The sequence below is a fragment of the Arachis ipaensis genome, chromosome B03, assembly GCF_000816755.2.
Source record: "Arachis ipaensis cultivar K30076 chromosome B03, Araip1.1, whole genome shotgun sequence".
NCBI classification, from domain to species: Eukaryota; Viridiplantae; Streptophyta; class Magnoliopsida; order Fabales; family Fabaceae; genus Arachis; species Arachis ipaensis.
In genome coordinates this window covers 133,860,633-133,878,081 of record NC_029787.2, presented here as the reverse complement: position 1 = coordinate 133,878,081, position 17,449 = coordinate 133,860,633, and the positions used below count along the sequence as shown (strand labels likewise).

The 17,449-nt window shown below is 32.2% G+C and overlaps 1 protein-coding gene across 1 annotated transcript; it reads right to left on the bottom strand.

Moving 5' to 3' along the window:
- On the bottom strand, positions 12,964–14,035 carry LOC107634812 (agamous-like MADS-box protein AGL29). The gene has a single exon (XM_016338225.2). The coding sequence runs from the start codon at positions 13,766–13,768 to the stop codon at positions 13,202–13,204; it is 567 nt and encodes a 188-aa protein (XP_016193711.1). The 5' UTR covers positions 13,769–14,035; the 3' UTR covers positions 12,964–13,201.

Here is a 17,449-nt window from a genome sequence, read left to right as displayed (position 1 = left end):
TATTTTGACATTCGGTAATAATTTATTATAATAAAAATATGAATATTAATATATAATATTATTTTAGCATATAAAATCATATTTAATATTCATTATATTAATATTGATTTCATAGTTTTAAAGTTAATAATAATATATAATGTTCACATTATTACACATATAATATTAGATTAGATAACAATTACGGTCATGCTATACATCCATGTAATTTTACATCCAAGTCCATTCAAGCTTATCTAACACCAAAAGAACACAATTCCATTAAATGAGCATGTATTCGCACGCCCAAACCCCAAAACGTTTAACATTCATTCGCGCCTTCATTATGAAACAACGTTCCTACTTCAACTTTGAAACCGCTACTGGAGAAGTTCAAATCTCTCAAACCTCCATCGTGTTTTCTGCGAAAACTGCTCCTACTCCAGAATCGCGTCAAGCTTTCGAAAGGAAGAAGAAAAAATAAACAAAAACAAGAACAAAGACTCCGCAAGGTATGAGAAAAACTGTCGTTATTATGTTCATTTAATTTCTCTCAAAACTCGTATTTCTCCTAGTTCGGCTTATTCTAATCCATTTTTATTGCGTAACTAGGGCATACGAATAGAAAATGTGTTGTTATTTCCTTTCTGTGATATATTGATCGATTTATTGGTGTTGGTTATTTTGATTCACTTGATTGTCAGTGTGTTCAGTTGAGTCATTGTGCATGCAGAGAAGTTTTTCTTGATGAATGAATGTTTATCACGTTTTATTCAGCACATGAATGTTGTTCGGTTCAATGGAGTTGCTCATTTTGATTCACTTGATTGTTAGTGTATTTATTTGAGTCCTTGTGCATGTAGAAATATTTTTCATGATGACTGAATGTTTATCACATTTTATTCAGTACATGAATATTGTTCGGTTCAGTAGAGTTGCTCATTTTAATTCACTTGATTGTTAGTGTGTTCAGTTGAGTCCTTGTGTATGCAGAAATATTTTTCTTGATGAATGAATGTTTATCACGTTTTATTCAGTACATGAATGTTCGGTTTAGTGGAGTTGCTTATTTTGATTCACTTGATTAAAATGTGCATGCTTGTGCTTGTCAGTGTATTGAGTGAATTATTGACTAATTTTTTTTGTCCTTAAAGCAAAAATGAAGAAGACAATGGTGACAAAGAAGGAGAAGTCGCGCTATAACGTAAGCATATATACAAAATGAGAGGCCAAGTGATTCGGGCATTTGAAACAATAAGACTCCCGAAGCCATCTGCTACCCTCTCCAGCCCTTATTGTAAATTCACATATGGGGATTTAGATAGTAAATATGATATACTTTGTTTGACTGGTTGTAATTAACACTATTTTGTTTAACTTGTTTAAAAAAACAAGCACTGCTTCTTTGAATGTATATATGTGAATATTAATGTAAATATTATTGAAAATCTAATGTTAAGGTATATATCTGATTTAAGATGGATTAGTCATTGTCTTGTCAGTTTGAGATGTTAATGTATATATTTATTAGAACTGTCTGGCTGCTGTTTTGTTCTAGGTTCACAGTGAATGGAAATCAGGGTATTTATCAAACATTAATAGCCCTAAAAATCCAAATGAACCAAAAAAGTGCATATATCACTATTAAAAAAATGTTTCTATCAGTATTTAGTTTCAAAACAGCTTTCTGCATAATGAACCGAACACGTTATTAAGGTGAATCAATTGTATAGTACTAAATGAACGGAACATTATCCATTATAGAAAATCAAATTCAAAACAGCTTTCTGCATAATGAACCGAAGACGTTATTAAGGTGAATCAACTGTATAGTACTAAATGAAGGAACATATCCATTATATAAAATCAAATTCAAAACACCTGTGTTTACAATTTAGAGATTATTAATTCAATTCAATTCAGAACACTTGCGTACATTCAATTCAATTCATTCAATTTAGCAATTGCATCTTCAATTCAATTCAAAAATAATCTAAAAGAGTGCTTGGATGGACTTTGAGAGAAATAAATTTATGAATCTAATATAAAAGACTGGGCCTTTAATATTTCATCTGGAGATGTTAAAGAATTTTACTTATTGGGAAGCTTGGAAAAGAATAGCAACATAATAAAATTCAACGAGAATAACGTGGCGCAACTCATAGAAACTAATTACTTTGACGCGCTTGCTCTTTGTGTGCATATAATAGAGATTATTTGCAATGAACTAGTGGATCACTTGAAATGGAGACTTGGGAGAAAAGATATATATTTGCAATAAACAGCTTTCTGCATAATGAACCGAACATGTCATTATAGTGAAATAATTGTATAGTACTAAATGAATGGAACATTATCCATTATATAAAATCAAATTCAAACAGCTTTCTGCAAAATAAACCGAACACGTTATTATGGTAAAACAATTGTATAGTACTAAATGAACGAAACATTATCCATTATATAAGTTCAAAACACCTATGTCTACAATTGAGAGATTATCAATTTAATTCAATTCAATTCAATTCAATTCAGAACATATGCGTACATTCAATTCAATTCAATTTAACAATTGCATTCCATTCAATTCGATTAAAAAAAATTCAAACCACGTCCGCTTGATTCATTTCAGAAGAATAATCCAAAATGCTCTCATTCAACTGATTTGAAGTTGAATCATTCATTATTTTGATAGAATATTGAAATCTAAAAAGGAAGAAGATAAATCCACAAAATTGAAAAAGAAAACGAAGAAGAATAGGAAGAAGAAGGATGAACAGCAGAGAAGAACAACGAGCAGAAGAAAAGAAAAAAGAAGAAGAACGACGAGAAGCAGAGATTATGGATCCAAAAATTACAATGCAAATCGTTAACGTTGAAGAAGAGAAGAGGAAGAAGAATATTTACGTTGAAGAAGAGGTTTATATGTTACGTTGATAGGAGGGAGAGGCGTGTTAACGAAAAACTGCTTGGAAGACTTGAATATGTATTTTATATGGATGTAGAACATTATTGTAACAATTATTAGCAATAAAAAAAAATGCTGCACCGTCATTAAAAAAATTATACATATTACCTACATATATTAATATTTAAGATATATATGTACTGAGATAATTATTGTAATAATATTAATATTATCATTAGTAATAACACTAAAATAATAGTATGCATGAAGGGGTGTCTGTGTTTGGTTTTTCCTTTTTCGCTAGTCATGGGTTACCAATTTGTAGACAGTTAAGTACTGACTCTGAGACGGGTGTTGTTTTTCTCATTTTTCGCCATCTGCGAAATGTCAGCATAGGTCTCTCGTGTATTGCGAGAAGGTTTAATTACTCTGCAGATCTCTATAGTTTTACTGAATTTTCAATTAAGTTTCTATACTTTTTTTTAATTAGTTTTTTATACCATAATTTTTTTCAATTTAGTCCCTGTTAACATTAAACATAAGAAAATATTAGCGAATTATGAAATTACTTATATATCCTTGTCTTTCACCTATAATAGGTTCATATTTCTCTGAGATTTCTCTCTTCTCAGTATCTCTTCTACTCTTTTTTTTTACTTTCCTCTTATACAACTTATGAAGATCCAGGAGGTGCTATGATAAGAGCCTCACAATCTGCAGCACTAGTGGATAGTGATTGTGAAGATGCAGCAACAGTGTGGTGGGGAGTACGTGATTGTGAAGATGTAGTAGCAGAGGTTGTTGTTGGGTGAGAAGATGCAGCAATAATCCTTTCTCCTAACCCTTTCTCTGCTCTTGCCTATTCTAACCTGCCTTCTTTTCTCAGATCTACGGACATTTACATGAAATTCTTTTTAAATAATTTAACATAAATTAATCGAAAGAGATAAAAGACATGACAATATCACAATACAATAAAATATTTTAATGATAAAAATAATTAAAAGGTAATTTTAATGAAAAATACATATCTAATGGACCAATCTATCAAATATATGAACATCAACAAAGTACTCTGTTAGCATGATTTGATAACAAAAGGTTTACAACAAATGTAAATCTTAATATAACCACCATTGATAAAAAACAAGAAGAAAAAAGAAGGAAAAATAAAAAAGGGAATAGAGTTCACTAGTTTTCCATCAACATAGAAGCAACTGAAAATAAGTATCATAGGGATACAGAATAGTAATCGAAAAATAGAAGTCGGGTTTGGCTTCTTATTAACTATATCCCATTTGTTGCTGCTACTGCTGAGGTCTGAGGCGGTTGGTAATTTGCATACCTTGGATAGCTTTCATACATGTTGGGGTCCTGTCCATAACCATAATTTTCATAACATCCCGCTAACATGTCCACAACTCATGAGGCTTAGCCAATACAAACTACCCACATCTAAACAATCTAAAATATGCGGATTGCACTCCCCATTGTACTCTTGAGGTACAAGTATCTCACGTGTTTCAACAAACAGAACATAAATAAAAAGACAGTTAACAAAAAATTAAAAAAATAAAATAACAAGCCAAAACAACATTCTTTTTCAAATAAAAACAAAGGTAGTTGAAAATGATTCTCTGCTTAACAATGAGAGGCATCCTATTGGCCAAACTAAGTTAGTGCCTATTCAACATCACGCTGCCAGCATTTGGCTATAAAGACATAACTTAAAGATATGTCTAGTTGCCTAAGCCTTTTTATGAACACATCAACTGGTAATAATAGAAAATTTTCAAATATATTCATGCTTGTTAATATAATAGAATATATTGACATCATGAAATAAACACATCTCACGCTGAGATTAATTAGCTTGCCTATATCTTATCTTGGAGGGAACAAACAGTTTCAAATAAAACCTAAAATTTTGTATACTTAAACCAAAAGTCCAAAAGAATCTCAAACTTAATGCTCCAATATTGAGAACCTTAATACTGATATTGATATAAGGTCTTGAACAGTCAAACTTACATTTTGCCAGTTTTTCTTCAATAATGAAACAAGGAAATTGACACTAAATTGTACATTCTGGAATATTTATTTCTCCTCCATTGAGCAATTTCCAACTGTAACACCCATGCAAAGAACTTTCTTAAGTTGAAACTTCACCATTGCTTTTGTACCATTAACTTTTGACTCTACGGATTCCTGATGTGTCACTAATGTTGGAAACTTACCTGCATTGATGGGTTCATATAGTCAATTGATCATATACAGAGTAACATATTATAATCCAAAACCGCAAACATAAATTTTCAATCCATTGTAGCCTTGTTAAAAATAAAAAAAGGTAGGAAAAATGTGAAAGGCTGCTTGAGGAACAATCAACGAGATTGCAGAGTCCCTTCAAAAGGCCTCTCTCAAAGAATCCCAAAGTTAATTGGGTTCTGATTGCTATCTGCCCCCTAACTAAACCACATATGAAATTGATTATTTTCATAGGGCTACTCAAAGAGGCATAGGTTACATTACTTGGTTAAGAACTTCGCTATACCATGCGATGGTGGACGACCCATGGAGGAGACACCCAAGGAGTTAAACCCCAAAATGGTCCTTGAGATTGGTGTCGTGCACTAAAATCGTCCCTGAGATTCCAATTGCACTAATTACATCTCTGAGATTGAAAAAAGTGCACCATATTAGTCCCTAACCTATTTTCCATTAACGGCGTGATGACATGGCATGATGACGTGGACTGTAAGTGACACGTGTCACTTCATGATTTGGCCACGTGTAATTGTATGATGATGTGGTGACCAGTGACATGTGGCATGCTGGCGTGGATGGTTGTGCCACGTGTCACAATGTTATTTGGCCGCGTGTCTGTTTGTATCACGTGTTGCAACAGTATTCGTCCACGTGTCATCCATTATGTCATCGTTGTATATGCACCAAATTAGTCCCTCACTTTGCATTAAGTGATTCATTTTAGTCCCTGAAATTGAATGTCGTGAACCAAACTAGTCCCTTCACTAGTTTTTTTTTCATTTTTTCTATAAATTCAAAATTCTCAATATTTTTTAATGCATTAATTTCAATTCTATTTTTTCACATGTTCTTCAAATAAAAGTGTTTTTATAAAATATTTTTTCTCTTGCGAATACCCTAACCGCCGACTTAGAGTTGACGTGAAGGCTTTTCAAGCACCTTCACTACCATCTCCGACCTCTTTCGGTACTTTTATAAAATATTTTTTCTTGTGGATACCCCTAATAACCGCCGTCTTGGAGTTGACGTGAAGGCATTTCAAGCTTCTCTCATTACCATCTCTGACCTCTTTCATCTAGACTGCAGAGGTCAAAGATGGTAGTGAGGGTGCTTGAAATGCCTTCAATCTAGCTCATTTACACATAACGAAAACGTGTATTTCATAAGAAAAAATGTTTATTTTTAATTATTAATTTATTGTTAAAAATACATATTTTTTTATGAAAAAAAATGTGTCTAATCAATCATATAATTATTTTTTTATAATAACATACTTATATATTACAAAATTTACCAATGTTAAATTATTAAAACTAAAAAGTAAAATCTTAAAAAAATTTTATGAAAGCACTTGTATTTAAACGATATATGAAAAAATAGAATTGAAATTAATGTATCTAAGATATTAAAATTTTAAATTTAAAAAAATGAGAAAAAATTGGTGAAGGGACTAATTTGGTGCACGACATTCAATTTCAGGGACTAAAATGAGTCACTTAATGCAAAGTGAGAGACTAATTTGGTGCATATACAACGATAACATAATGGATGACACGTAGACGAATACTGTTGTGACACGTGGCACAAATGGACACGTGGCCAAATAACATTGTGACGCGTGGCACAACCATCCACGTCAGCATGCCACGTGTCACTGGTCACCACATCATCATACCATTACACGTAGCGAAATCATGAAGTGACATGTGCACGTTATCATGCCATGTCATCACGTCGTTAATGGAAAATAGGTTAGGGACTAATATGGTGCATTTTTTTCAATCTCAGGGACGTAATTAGTGCAATTGAAATTTCGGGGACGATTTTAGTGCATGACACCAATCTCAGGGACCATTTTAGGGTTTAATTCGACACCCAAGCAGTGATGGCGATGGCGCACGACGCAAGAGACGACGAGCACGCGATGGACTACGACACGAGAATGCAACGGACAATGAGCACGGGAAACGCAACTAGACGGGAAGAACTATGGTTAGGACTCTGATTGTGGGACAAAATACAAATACTTCTTTTGGTATTTTAGAAATATAGAGATTTTTTTAATTAGATCTTTTATTTTAATAGAAAAAATATTGGATCTATAGAGGAATTAAACCTTACAAAAAGTTGCGTCACCAAAGACGCCTCCAATCTAGGGGTGACAATGAGTAGAGTAGGGTAAGATTTGGAGTCAACCCTAACCCTACCCGCAGATCGAGATTTGTATATAAACTCAACCCTATCCTATCTGCGGGTTGAGAATATCTCAACCCTAACCCTACTCGTTCTTAACCCGCGGGCACCCGATCTTACCCGCAGATTACAAAAAAGATGCAACATTATTATATAACTTGATGATAATTTAAAATATAACTGGCTTTTATGTAAAAAAAGTATTAAAATATCAATTAATGATCTTCTTTTAGTGTCTAAGGATCTTTTACATTTAGTGAGAGGTCTTTAATTCAACATCCATTTTAAACATATTTTTATATAAATATATAACATATAAATATATACTGTGCGAGTTGGTCGGGTAGGGTTGAGGCTTAACCCACACCCTACCCTACCCACTGCGGATTGGGTTGACAACCCTACCCAATCAGATGGGGTCGGATTAGATACCCACAGATAGGGTGCAGATTGCCACCCCTACTCCAATCTCCTTCTCTCCACTCATCTGTACATTATCAAAAAATAGATAATATTATTAAACTACTCTTCCACCTTAGCCAATGACAACAATAAAGAAGTCTCACGGCCCACAAATTCAATCCAACAGAATACACAAATTCAACCCAACAGTATACACAAATTCAGTTATAATTTTAGTCTTTATTATTATCTTGTCTTATCTTTATTTTCTTTTATCTTTCATAGGCCAATGCTCTATATATATTTAGTTTTACCCTCATAGTTTATAATTTCAATCAATCAACAATCAATAAAATTTCTTCATCTTTTCTTTTTTTTTTTCTTTTTTTTTTTCACAATTTTATTATCTTTGCGTACTCTTTATGTACTCTTTTCGTTTTATTATGGTTTCAGAGCTTCTCTTGAGCTTTGCTCACATCTATGGATAAACCAACCAATTCAGATCCTAAAACCCCTTCAACCTCCCTCCCACGATGAATAATCAACCTCCCTACTCTGTCCTAGGTCAAGGAGAAAGAGCACACGAACATCATCAGGAGCTTCTTTTGGACCTTTCGTCAGTCCAGCACTTTTCTTTCATGTCACTTCCTTCCAATCAAGAAACTCGTCCTTCAAACCAACTTGAGCTTTTGTCAAGTCTAACTACTCATTATCTTTGTTCTTTCAATACTTTTTCTATTGTCAACAATTTTTCAAATTGAGATTCATTCTTGAATACTTTGATCATTGATTCTGGTGCCACAGATCACATTGCATCAAATTTGTCTTGGTTTATTTCTTATACACAAATTTCTCCTATTATTGTTTATTTACCAAATGGTTCTCAAATTACTGTTTTTTATAAAGGTATTGTTCAATTTTTCCCATTCTTGGTTCTTCATGATATTTTTTATTTACCTCATTTCAACTTTAATATTATCTCCATCTCAAAAATTACTTCCGCACTCATATGTGAACTCACTTTTTCATCTTCTTCTTGTACTCTACAGAGCAATAATTTAGAGACGGTTGATTTGGGCAGAATAATATAGGGATTATATGTCTTTAAATCCAATTTCGGTAAAAATTTATCCACTACACATTCCATAAATTCCATGTAATCCCCACCCATTACACCTTCAAATATATGGTATTTTCGTTTAGGACACCTTTCTGGACAAAGACTTAATCATTTACATAAACATTTCCCTTTTATCTCTATGCATCATGACGTGGCTTGTGACATTTGTCATCTTTCTAAACAAAAGAAACTTTCATTTTCTCAAAGTTTTAACAAAGCCAATGCAAGCTTTGATTTATTACATTTTGATATTTAGGGTCCGTTTCGACAAAATTTTATTCATAATCATAAATATTTTTTTACTATTGTTGATGATTTTTAGCTGCTTTACATGGGTTATTTTATTAAAATCAAAAGGAGAAGTGCAAAATCATGTAAAAAGTTTTATTACTTTAGTTGAAACACAATTCAACTCTAAAGTCAAAACTATTCGTTTCGATAATGGACCAGAATTTATTTTACATGATTTTTATGCTTCAAAGGGCATTATTCATCAACGTAGTTATGTTGAAACTCCTCAACAAAATGGAAGGGTAGAACGCAAGCATCAACATATTTTGAATATAGCTCGTGCTCTTATGTTTCAATCTAATTTACCATAGTTTCATCATCCGCAATTAATTTTAAAACACCATTTGAGATTTTATTCAATCATCCACTAAGTTATCATGACCTTAAAATTTTTTGATGTTTATGTTTTGTTTCTACCATAATGGCAAACAGATCAAAATTTGATCCAAGAGCCAAAAAGGCTGTATTTATTAGCTTTTAACATGGTTTTAAAGGATATATTGTTTATATTTTAGAAGATAAAAGAATTAAGATTTCTAGAAATGTAATTTTTTATGAAATGATCTTGTCCTTAGTCACCAAAAAAGTTCAATTCCATACACTCAGCCCAACATTGCCAAAACATGTCTTCTCAAAAACAAGATTCAGTTAGTCTTCCAGTTGAACCCTCACCTATACCCATTGACCCAACTCCATCTAATTCTTTATTTTCTCCAACAACCTCTCCTTCTTTCTCGTCGTTTCCTAATCAAGTTGAACCCAATGACCACCGAATCTCTTTCAACACACACACCCTTCTCTCCTTTCGCACTAGACATCAGTCCACCATCACTTCCTCATCTCCTGTCACCTTCTTCACCACCTGAGCAACCCCATCCTCGTCATTCCGACCAGCCTCACCGACCTCCAGCATATCTCTCTGATTACTTGTGTAATTTCTCTCTCACCTCTACAAATCAATCTCCCTCAAAGTGCAAGTATCCTTTATCTTCAGTCATGTCTTTTTCTTTTCTTTCATCTTCACATAAAAAGTTTCTTTTATCACTACATTTTGACGTTGATTCAAAGTCTTTTAAGGACACCAATCAACACTCTAATTGGCGTAGTGCTATGGAAGATGAGCTGGATGCTCTTGAGCTGAATAAAACTTGGCGTCTTATTGATTGCCCTACAGGCGTTAAGCCGGTTGGCTGTAAATGGGTCTATCGCATCAAATACAAGCCTGATGGTTCAGTTGATCGATATAAAGCATGCCTTGTGGCTATTCACTCATACTGAAGGTGTTGATTTCTTGGAAAAATTTTTCCTGTTGTCAAGCCTGCCACCATCAGATTAGTTTTGGCATTGGCCTCTATGAAGCATTGGCCCATACATCCATTGGATGTCAATAATACTTTCTTACATAGAGATCTTTCTGAGGATTTTTATATGACTCTGCCTCCCAGATTTACATCTTCTCGACCGAATCAATGCTGCAAGCTACTAAAATCACTATATGGTTTACGACAATATAGTCGTATGTTGTATGACAAACTTTCTCATCTTTTGCTATTTCATGGATATCAGTAGACCTTATCTGATTATAGTATATTTGTTAAATTCACTGGTGCTCAAATTTCTATCCTTGTAGTCTATGTTGACGATATTGTTCTTACTGGTAATTCCATTTCTGAACTTGTTGCTATTAAGTCTATTTTGCACCAACACTTCTGAATTAAAGACTTGGGCCCATTAAAATATTTTTTGGATATTGAGGTTGCTTAATCAGCGAAGGAAATTTGCTTATCTCAGAGAAAATATTGTCTTGATCTTTTGGAGGATTCTAGTTTATTAGGTGCTAAACCTGCCTCTGTTCCAATGGATAGTACCACAAGACTATATCAAGACAAAAGTCCCCTGCTATCTGTCCCTTTTGTATATCGCCGTTTGGTTGGACGTTTTATCTATCTCACCACTACTCGATCAGACATCATGTATGCCACTCAACAATTAAGTCAATTTATAGCATCTCCTACTGAATCTCATCTTCAAGCTGCCAAGCATGTGTTATGATATCTGAAAACTAGCCCCGGCAAAGGATTTTTTTTCAAGAGAATAAAAAATTCAGCTTCTCGATTTCAGTGACTCTGATTGGGCCGGATGTCCTGACACTCGGCGATCTTTAACATGTTATTGTTTCTTCTTAGGCAGTTCTTTAGTCTCTTGGATAATCAGAGTGCTCTTCATATTGCTGTTAACCTGATTTTTCATGAACGGACCAAATATCTAGAGGTTGATTGTCACTTTGTTCGACAAAAAGCTCAAGTTGAATGGATGAAATTTCTCCCCATTTTCTTTTCTAGGCAGCTAGCTGACATCTTCACCAAGCCTTTGTCTTCTCAACCATTCCATCTTAATTTGAATAAGCTTGGTGTTCTTAACATCTTTCATCCTTAGCTTGCGGGGCATATTAAACCACTCTTTCACCTCAGCCCATGACAACAATAAAAAAGTCTCACGACCCACAAATTCAACCCAACAGAATACACAAATTCAGTTATAATTTTAGTCTTTATTATTATCTTATCTTTATCTTATCTTTATTTATTCTTATCTTATCTTTATTTGCTTTTATCTTTCATAGGCCAATGCTCTATATATATTTAGTTTTACTTTCATAGTTTACAATTTCAATCAATCAACAATCAATAAAATATTTTTATTTTTTTTTCTTTTTTTATTCTTTTATAATTTTATTATCTTTAATTATTAAAGTCTCATTTTAATAAATAAAAAATTTAGGTCGTTTTGTCTTTATCTTATTTCTTATTCTTATTTGATTCATGGCAAATTATCCATGAAGTTTCTATCAATAGCTCCATTCATGGAGGTCCCGAATCATGTTGATGTTTCTAATTTGGCCACCGTATAGACTCCTCTGATGTTTACATTTTCCACAAATTGGTTGCTATATTTAGACTTTGGTAATTTTTCCAATCCAGCTCAAATAAAAATATTACACTTGTTTATTTTGCACCAAAATATTCATTAAAGAAAGAGGAATAGAGAGCAGAGTGCTTAAACAACCTCCACCTCCGTCAACCTCAGAAGTCGTGATTATCACCACTCTGGCTTCTTTGACCACCACCACCTGCGACCGACATTGGTTGCAACGCTACAAGTGTTTTAGCTTGCTACATCAACTTTTAATTTGTTACACCAGTATTTAATATTCAATGGAATAAACAAATAACAAAGACTAAAATATAAAAAATAAATATTTTATGGAGACAAAAAATTATTTAAGCAATATTTTGTTATTTGATATCTCTAATGTTAAAAATTTTTGGATTTTTTAATTTTAAAACCATATTAAATCATTAAAAAAATATATCAAAAATTTAAAAGCATATTATAATTGAAAGAATTTATTTATTTTTTTCAACTAAAATCTATCGGTAATAGTAATTCTCTAATCGCTAATAAGATAAAAGATTGCAAGGTGATTTTTTTATTTTTTGTTTGTATACAGAGACCAAAACTGTGAAATTTTATGTATATTTGACTATTGGTCAAGGAAAAATAAAGAGTAGAATTATAAAAAATATATAAATTTCCTTGGTTAATACTTAATAGCTCAATAGTGAGAAGTGAAAATAGACGAGAATGTGTTTTTCATGGTTCAACAAAACAGAAGGTTAATCATTTGGAAAAGTGCAATTCTCAATTTGTTGATTCCATTACAAGACACGCGTCATCATATTTCACCAAGAATCGATCAAAATACAACACAAAAATATAATCAAATTTTGGTAAAAGCATTATACTTAGAAATTAAATTCCACATAAAACATAATCCATGCATGTATGCTAATAATTGAAAAAGATTCTCATCTTTTAATTCATTTACAAATTAAACTAGAAATTCAAGACAAGCAAAATATAATAAAGAGCTTATTGATGAAATTACAGTATTCCACCCATGGAACTAGTGGCGGAAATTTGGGGCAAAATATAACTATAGTTGATGCTAATTACTAATTAAGAATTAATCATTACCATTACATCATTGATCTTCTCCTCTTGATTTTAGAAAGATGGTTATCCACAGTGGTTCCCATCACCACAGGTTCATGTGAAAGAAGCATCATGGACTCAACTGTCTCCAACATAGTAAGACGCTCCCTCACCCTCCTTTTCAGTTCACTCAATTCACCAATCTCACACCATTTCTTCCCTCCCTCAACAACCTCTTTGATAGCCTTTTCACGCGCCGCGCCCACTTTTTCCTCCACGCGCACCTGTTCCACAGTCTCCTTGAACAAATGGTCCAAGGTGTCTGGATCAGCACCACCATCATTATCATCGCTGCTGTCCTCGTCATCATCGCCTCCACCACGCCGCTCAGGGTTTTGGATGAGGAACTTGGCGACGACAGCGTCGACGGTGGGGTGGGCGAAGGAGTAAGGCTTGTTTCCCGGAGAGAAGACCACAATAGCAACCTCGGATCCGCAGAGAATAGAAAGTTCGTTGGCTTTCTTGAAAAGACCGGTTCTTCGTTTGGAGAATGTGACCTGCCTTGTGTTGGTGTCTTTCACCATCTTAATCTCGATCTTACGGCGACCCATGCCTGATGATGGTGACAGTGATTACTAAAGAAAGAAGAAAGTGATGAGAATGTGTATGGAAAACGAGGATAGGCATGTATGTGATTATTATTGTTTGTGAACACTCATTTATAATGTAAACTAACACTTTTTCTAATTATTTTTTTATTCATTTGGTTGGAATTTCTCTTTGTTTTTGCTTATGGACATAAATTTCAGTTTATGGAAAGGTATTAAATCATTAATAGAAACCTTTTTTCGATTTGAAAATTGTGAAGCTAGCACAGTAATACTAAATATGGATGGGGCATGTTTTCCTTTTTTGGAATCACACACACGAAAAAATCTAAATTCTATCTTAAAAAATGTTATTCTTACATTAAAATCAATCACTAAAATCAACCACTAATGTATTTATATATAAATATACTAATTTATTTATATATAAATACATGTTAACATGTATAATTTAATTTATTTTCAATATATATTTATATTAGTGACTGACTTTGATAGTTAATTTTAGTGTACACGTAATATAATCATTTTATCTTATAATAAATATTTTGAAAATACCAAAACAATATTAGAATATAATAAAATAAATATTCTCAAAGAATTTTGGATCAGATATTTTAATTTTCAACTAAAATTAATTACTCGATTGATCCCTAACAACTAATTCTGTCAGTTACTTAGGTTCTTACCTCTGTCAACTCTAACGGAAGACAAAATGGCCCCTGACAACTCTAACAGGAGACGAAATAATTCCTGACAACTTTAACAGTGGACAAAATGATCCTTGACCCTTTTGTTCGAAAACGATACTGTTCTTCCCCAACTTCCATCATATCTCGCATAATCCTAATATTCATACTCTCCTTCTTCACTTTCACAGTCTTCTTCTTTTCCATCTTTTCCTTCTTCCTCTTCAACTCCAAGATCAAGCCATGGTGTAACTGTCACGCGTGTCGCACCTGCCTCAATATATCATGGACCACACACTTCCTAAATCTCTGTAACTGGTACACCCACCTCCTCCGCACTTCACGCACCCACCAGAAACATCCACCTCCACGTCCTAATAACAGCATCACCTCCAACCCTGACAACGTCCACCACATTCTCAAGACCAAATTTTATAATTACCCCAAGGGCACGCCTTTCTTCACTCTCCAACAAGCAATATAGATTGTTGGACATTAGGACATCATGAGAAGATTCTCCTTCGGCATCATATGCAAATTCTCATTTGGAATGGACTCCGAGTGCTTCATTCCTTCTTTTTCGGAGTCCAAGTTGGCAGACAACTTCGACCTCACATTCAAGCTATCAGTACAACAAGTAATATCGTTGTTGCCGCTTATATAGAAACTGAAGCGATTACTGAACATTGGTTCGGAGAAGAAGCTGAAGGAACCAATTGGAGTGGTGGACAATGTAGTCATGAAGATGATAGGATAGAGGAGGAGAGAGATGGCAACGACAACAACGGGTGTCTTAACAAATCAGAATTGCTGTCTAAATTCATGAGATCCATCGAAGACAACAAGTATATACTTGAGAGACATAGTCATTAGTTTATTGAGTATTAATTGATTGAGAACAAGTTGATTATTTTTCTTCTTGTGAATATTGAAGTTACAGAGTGTGCATTGTGTAGCTTGAAGTTATAGTGTTAAATTGTTAGTGTTATGCGAGATATGATAGAAATTGGGGGAGAACAGTGTCATTTTCGAACAGAAGAGGTCAGGAACCATTTTGTCCCCTGTTAGAGTTGCTAGGGACTATTTTGTCCTTCGTTAGAGTTAACGGAACAAATGACCTAAGTGACTGACGGAATTAATTGTTAGGAATCAATTGAGTAATTAATTTTAGTTGGAGACTAAAGTGTCTAATCCAAAATTCTTTGAGAACCAAAATAGGTAAATATTTTAGATATTTCAATAATATTAAATACATAAAATTAAATATTTTACTTTGTCAATAAAAATTTTTTATTTTAATATTTTAAGACCTCTACTACACGTATTTGGGTGTTGAGACCTTTACTATTTTTTACTTCAAATTATCTAAAATTCGCTGAATTTTAAGACATCTTACAAATTCAAATATTATTTTCATTAGTTGTGATAGAGTCTCCCTCTTAATAATAATTTCTAATAATCCCCAACTTTAAAACATTATAAATTCAAATATAAAGAAGGATCTGGTTATACTAAATGTAAATTTTATTAACTTATACTGTCGACTAATTTTTTATTTCTTAATAAATTTTACCAACTTAAATAAAAAAAAATACAAAAATTTACTTTTAAGGAATGAGAGTAATTCACATGAATAAATCAACATTCATTTAATATTACGCATATCACCCAAAATAAAAAATATAACGTAAATCACTCCAATCACATTTCTATGTAAATTGAAACAGATAGACTAGATTTAATTCTCTATATAAATTGAAACAGTCTGGTTCGATTTATACATATTTGCATGTTGTGATAGTAAATTTAATCAGGTTGTTTCAATTTATACATGCATGCATACTATCCTAGTAAATCTAATCCGTCTGTTTAGATTTACTAAGATAGTATGCATGCATGCATAAATCAAAACAGTCTGATTAAATTTACGTTTTGATTTCCAATTTGTAATTTGAGAAAAATAATTAACATATTATATCAACAAAATTATCATAATTTATGAAATTAAGTATAAAAATTATTTCCTTAAAATATTGATACAGTTTATCTCTATTGTTATTTGAAACCATCTATTTTAAATAGTTCAGTACAAATAAATATGAAAAAGTCATCATTCATTTAAAATTTAAAATATAGATGAGATATAATTTAATTAAAATTGATCTAAATAGTAACAAAATATATCAATTTTTATTTTTTAAATTAGTCTAAATTAAATTATTAATATTATTTTATTATGTTCAAAAATTATATTTTTATATTTATAACTTCATATATCTCGTTTACAGTATAAACAAAATAACTATTAACAATAAAATATACATATCTAACATTTTCAATATCTAACATCCATTAATCAAACAGAAAACCATGGAACATTATTTTATACTTAATGATATAATATGTTAATTATTTTTCTCAAATTACAAATTGAAAATCGAAACGTAAATCTAATCAGACTGTTTTGATTTATGCATGCATGCATACTATCCTAGTAAATCTAAATAGACAGAGTAGATTTACTAGGATAGCATGCATGCATGTATAAATCGAAACAGCCTAATTAGATTTACTATGACAACATGCAAATATGTATAAATCGAACCAGACTGCTTCGATTTATATAAAGAGCTAAATCTAGTCTATCTATTTCAATTTTTATAGAGATATGATTGCGGTGATTCACGTTACGTTTTTTATTTTGGGTGATATACGTAATATTGAATTAATGTTGGTTTATTTATGTGAATTACCAAAAAATTATTTACAATATAATTAAGAAGATGATTTAAAAAAATTGATTATTTTCTATTTTAGTTGGCGATCATAGATTAAGTGGATTCTCAAAATGTTATTCACTAGATTGGCATCTTATTATTAATAGTTTATGAGACAAGATTGGTCGTTTGACTCAGACAATAAATAAATATTGTTTAGATTATAATATTTAAAATTATTTTTAAATAAAAAATTATTACAAAGAATATAAATTGAA

Bases quoted from the DNA above. Each gene is read 5' to 3' on its own strand.
- LOC107634812 (XM_016338225.2), bottom strand. From the start codon at position 13,768: ATGGGTCGCCGTAAGATCGAGATTAAGATGGTGAAAGACACCAACACA.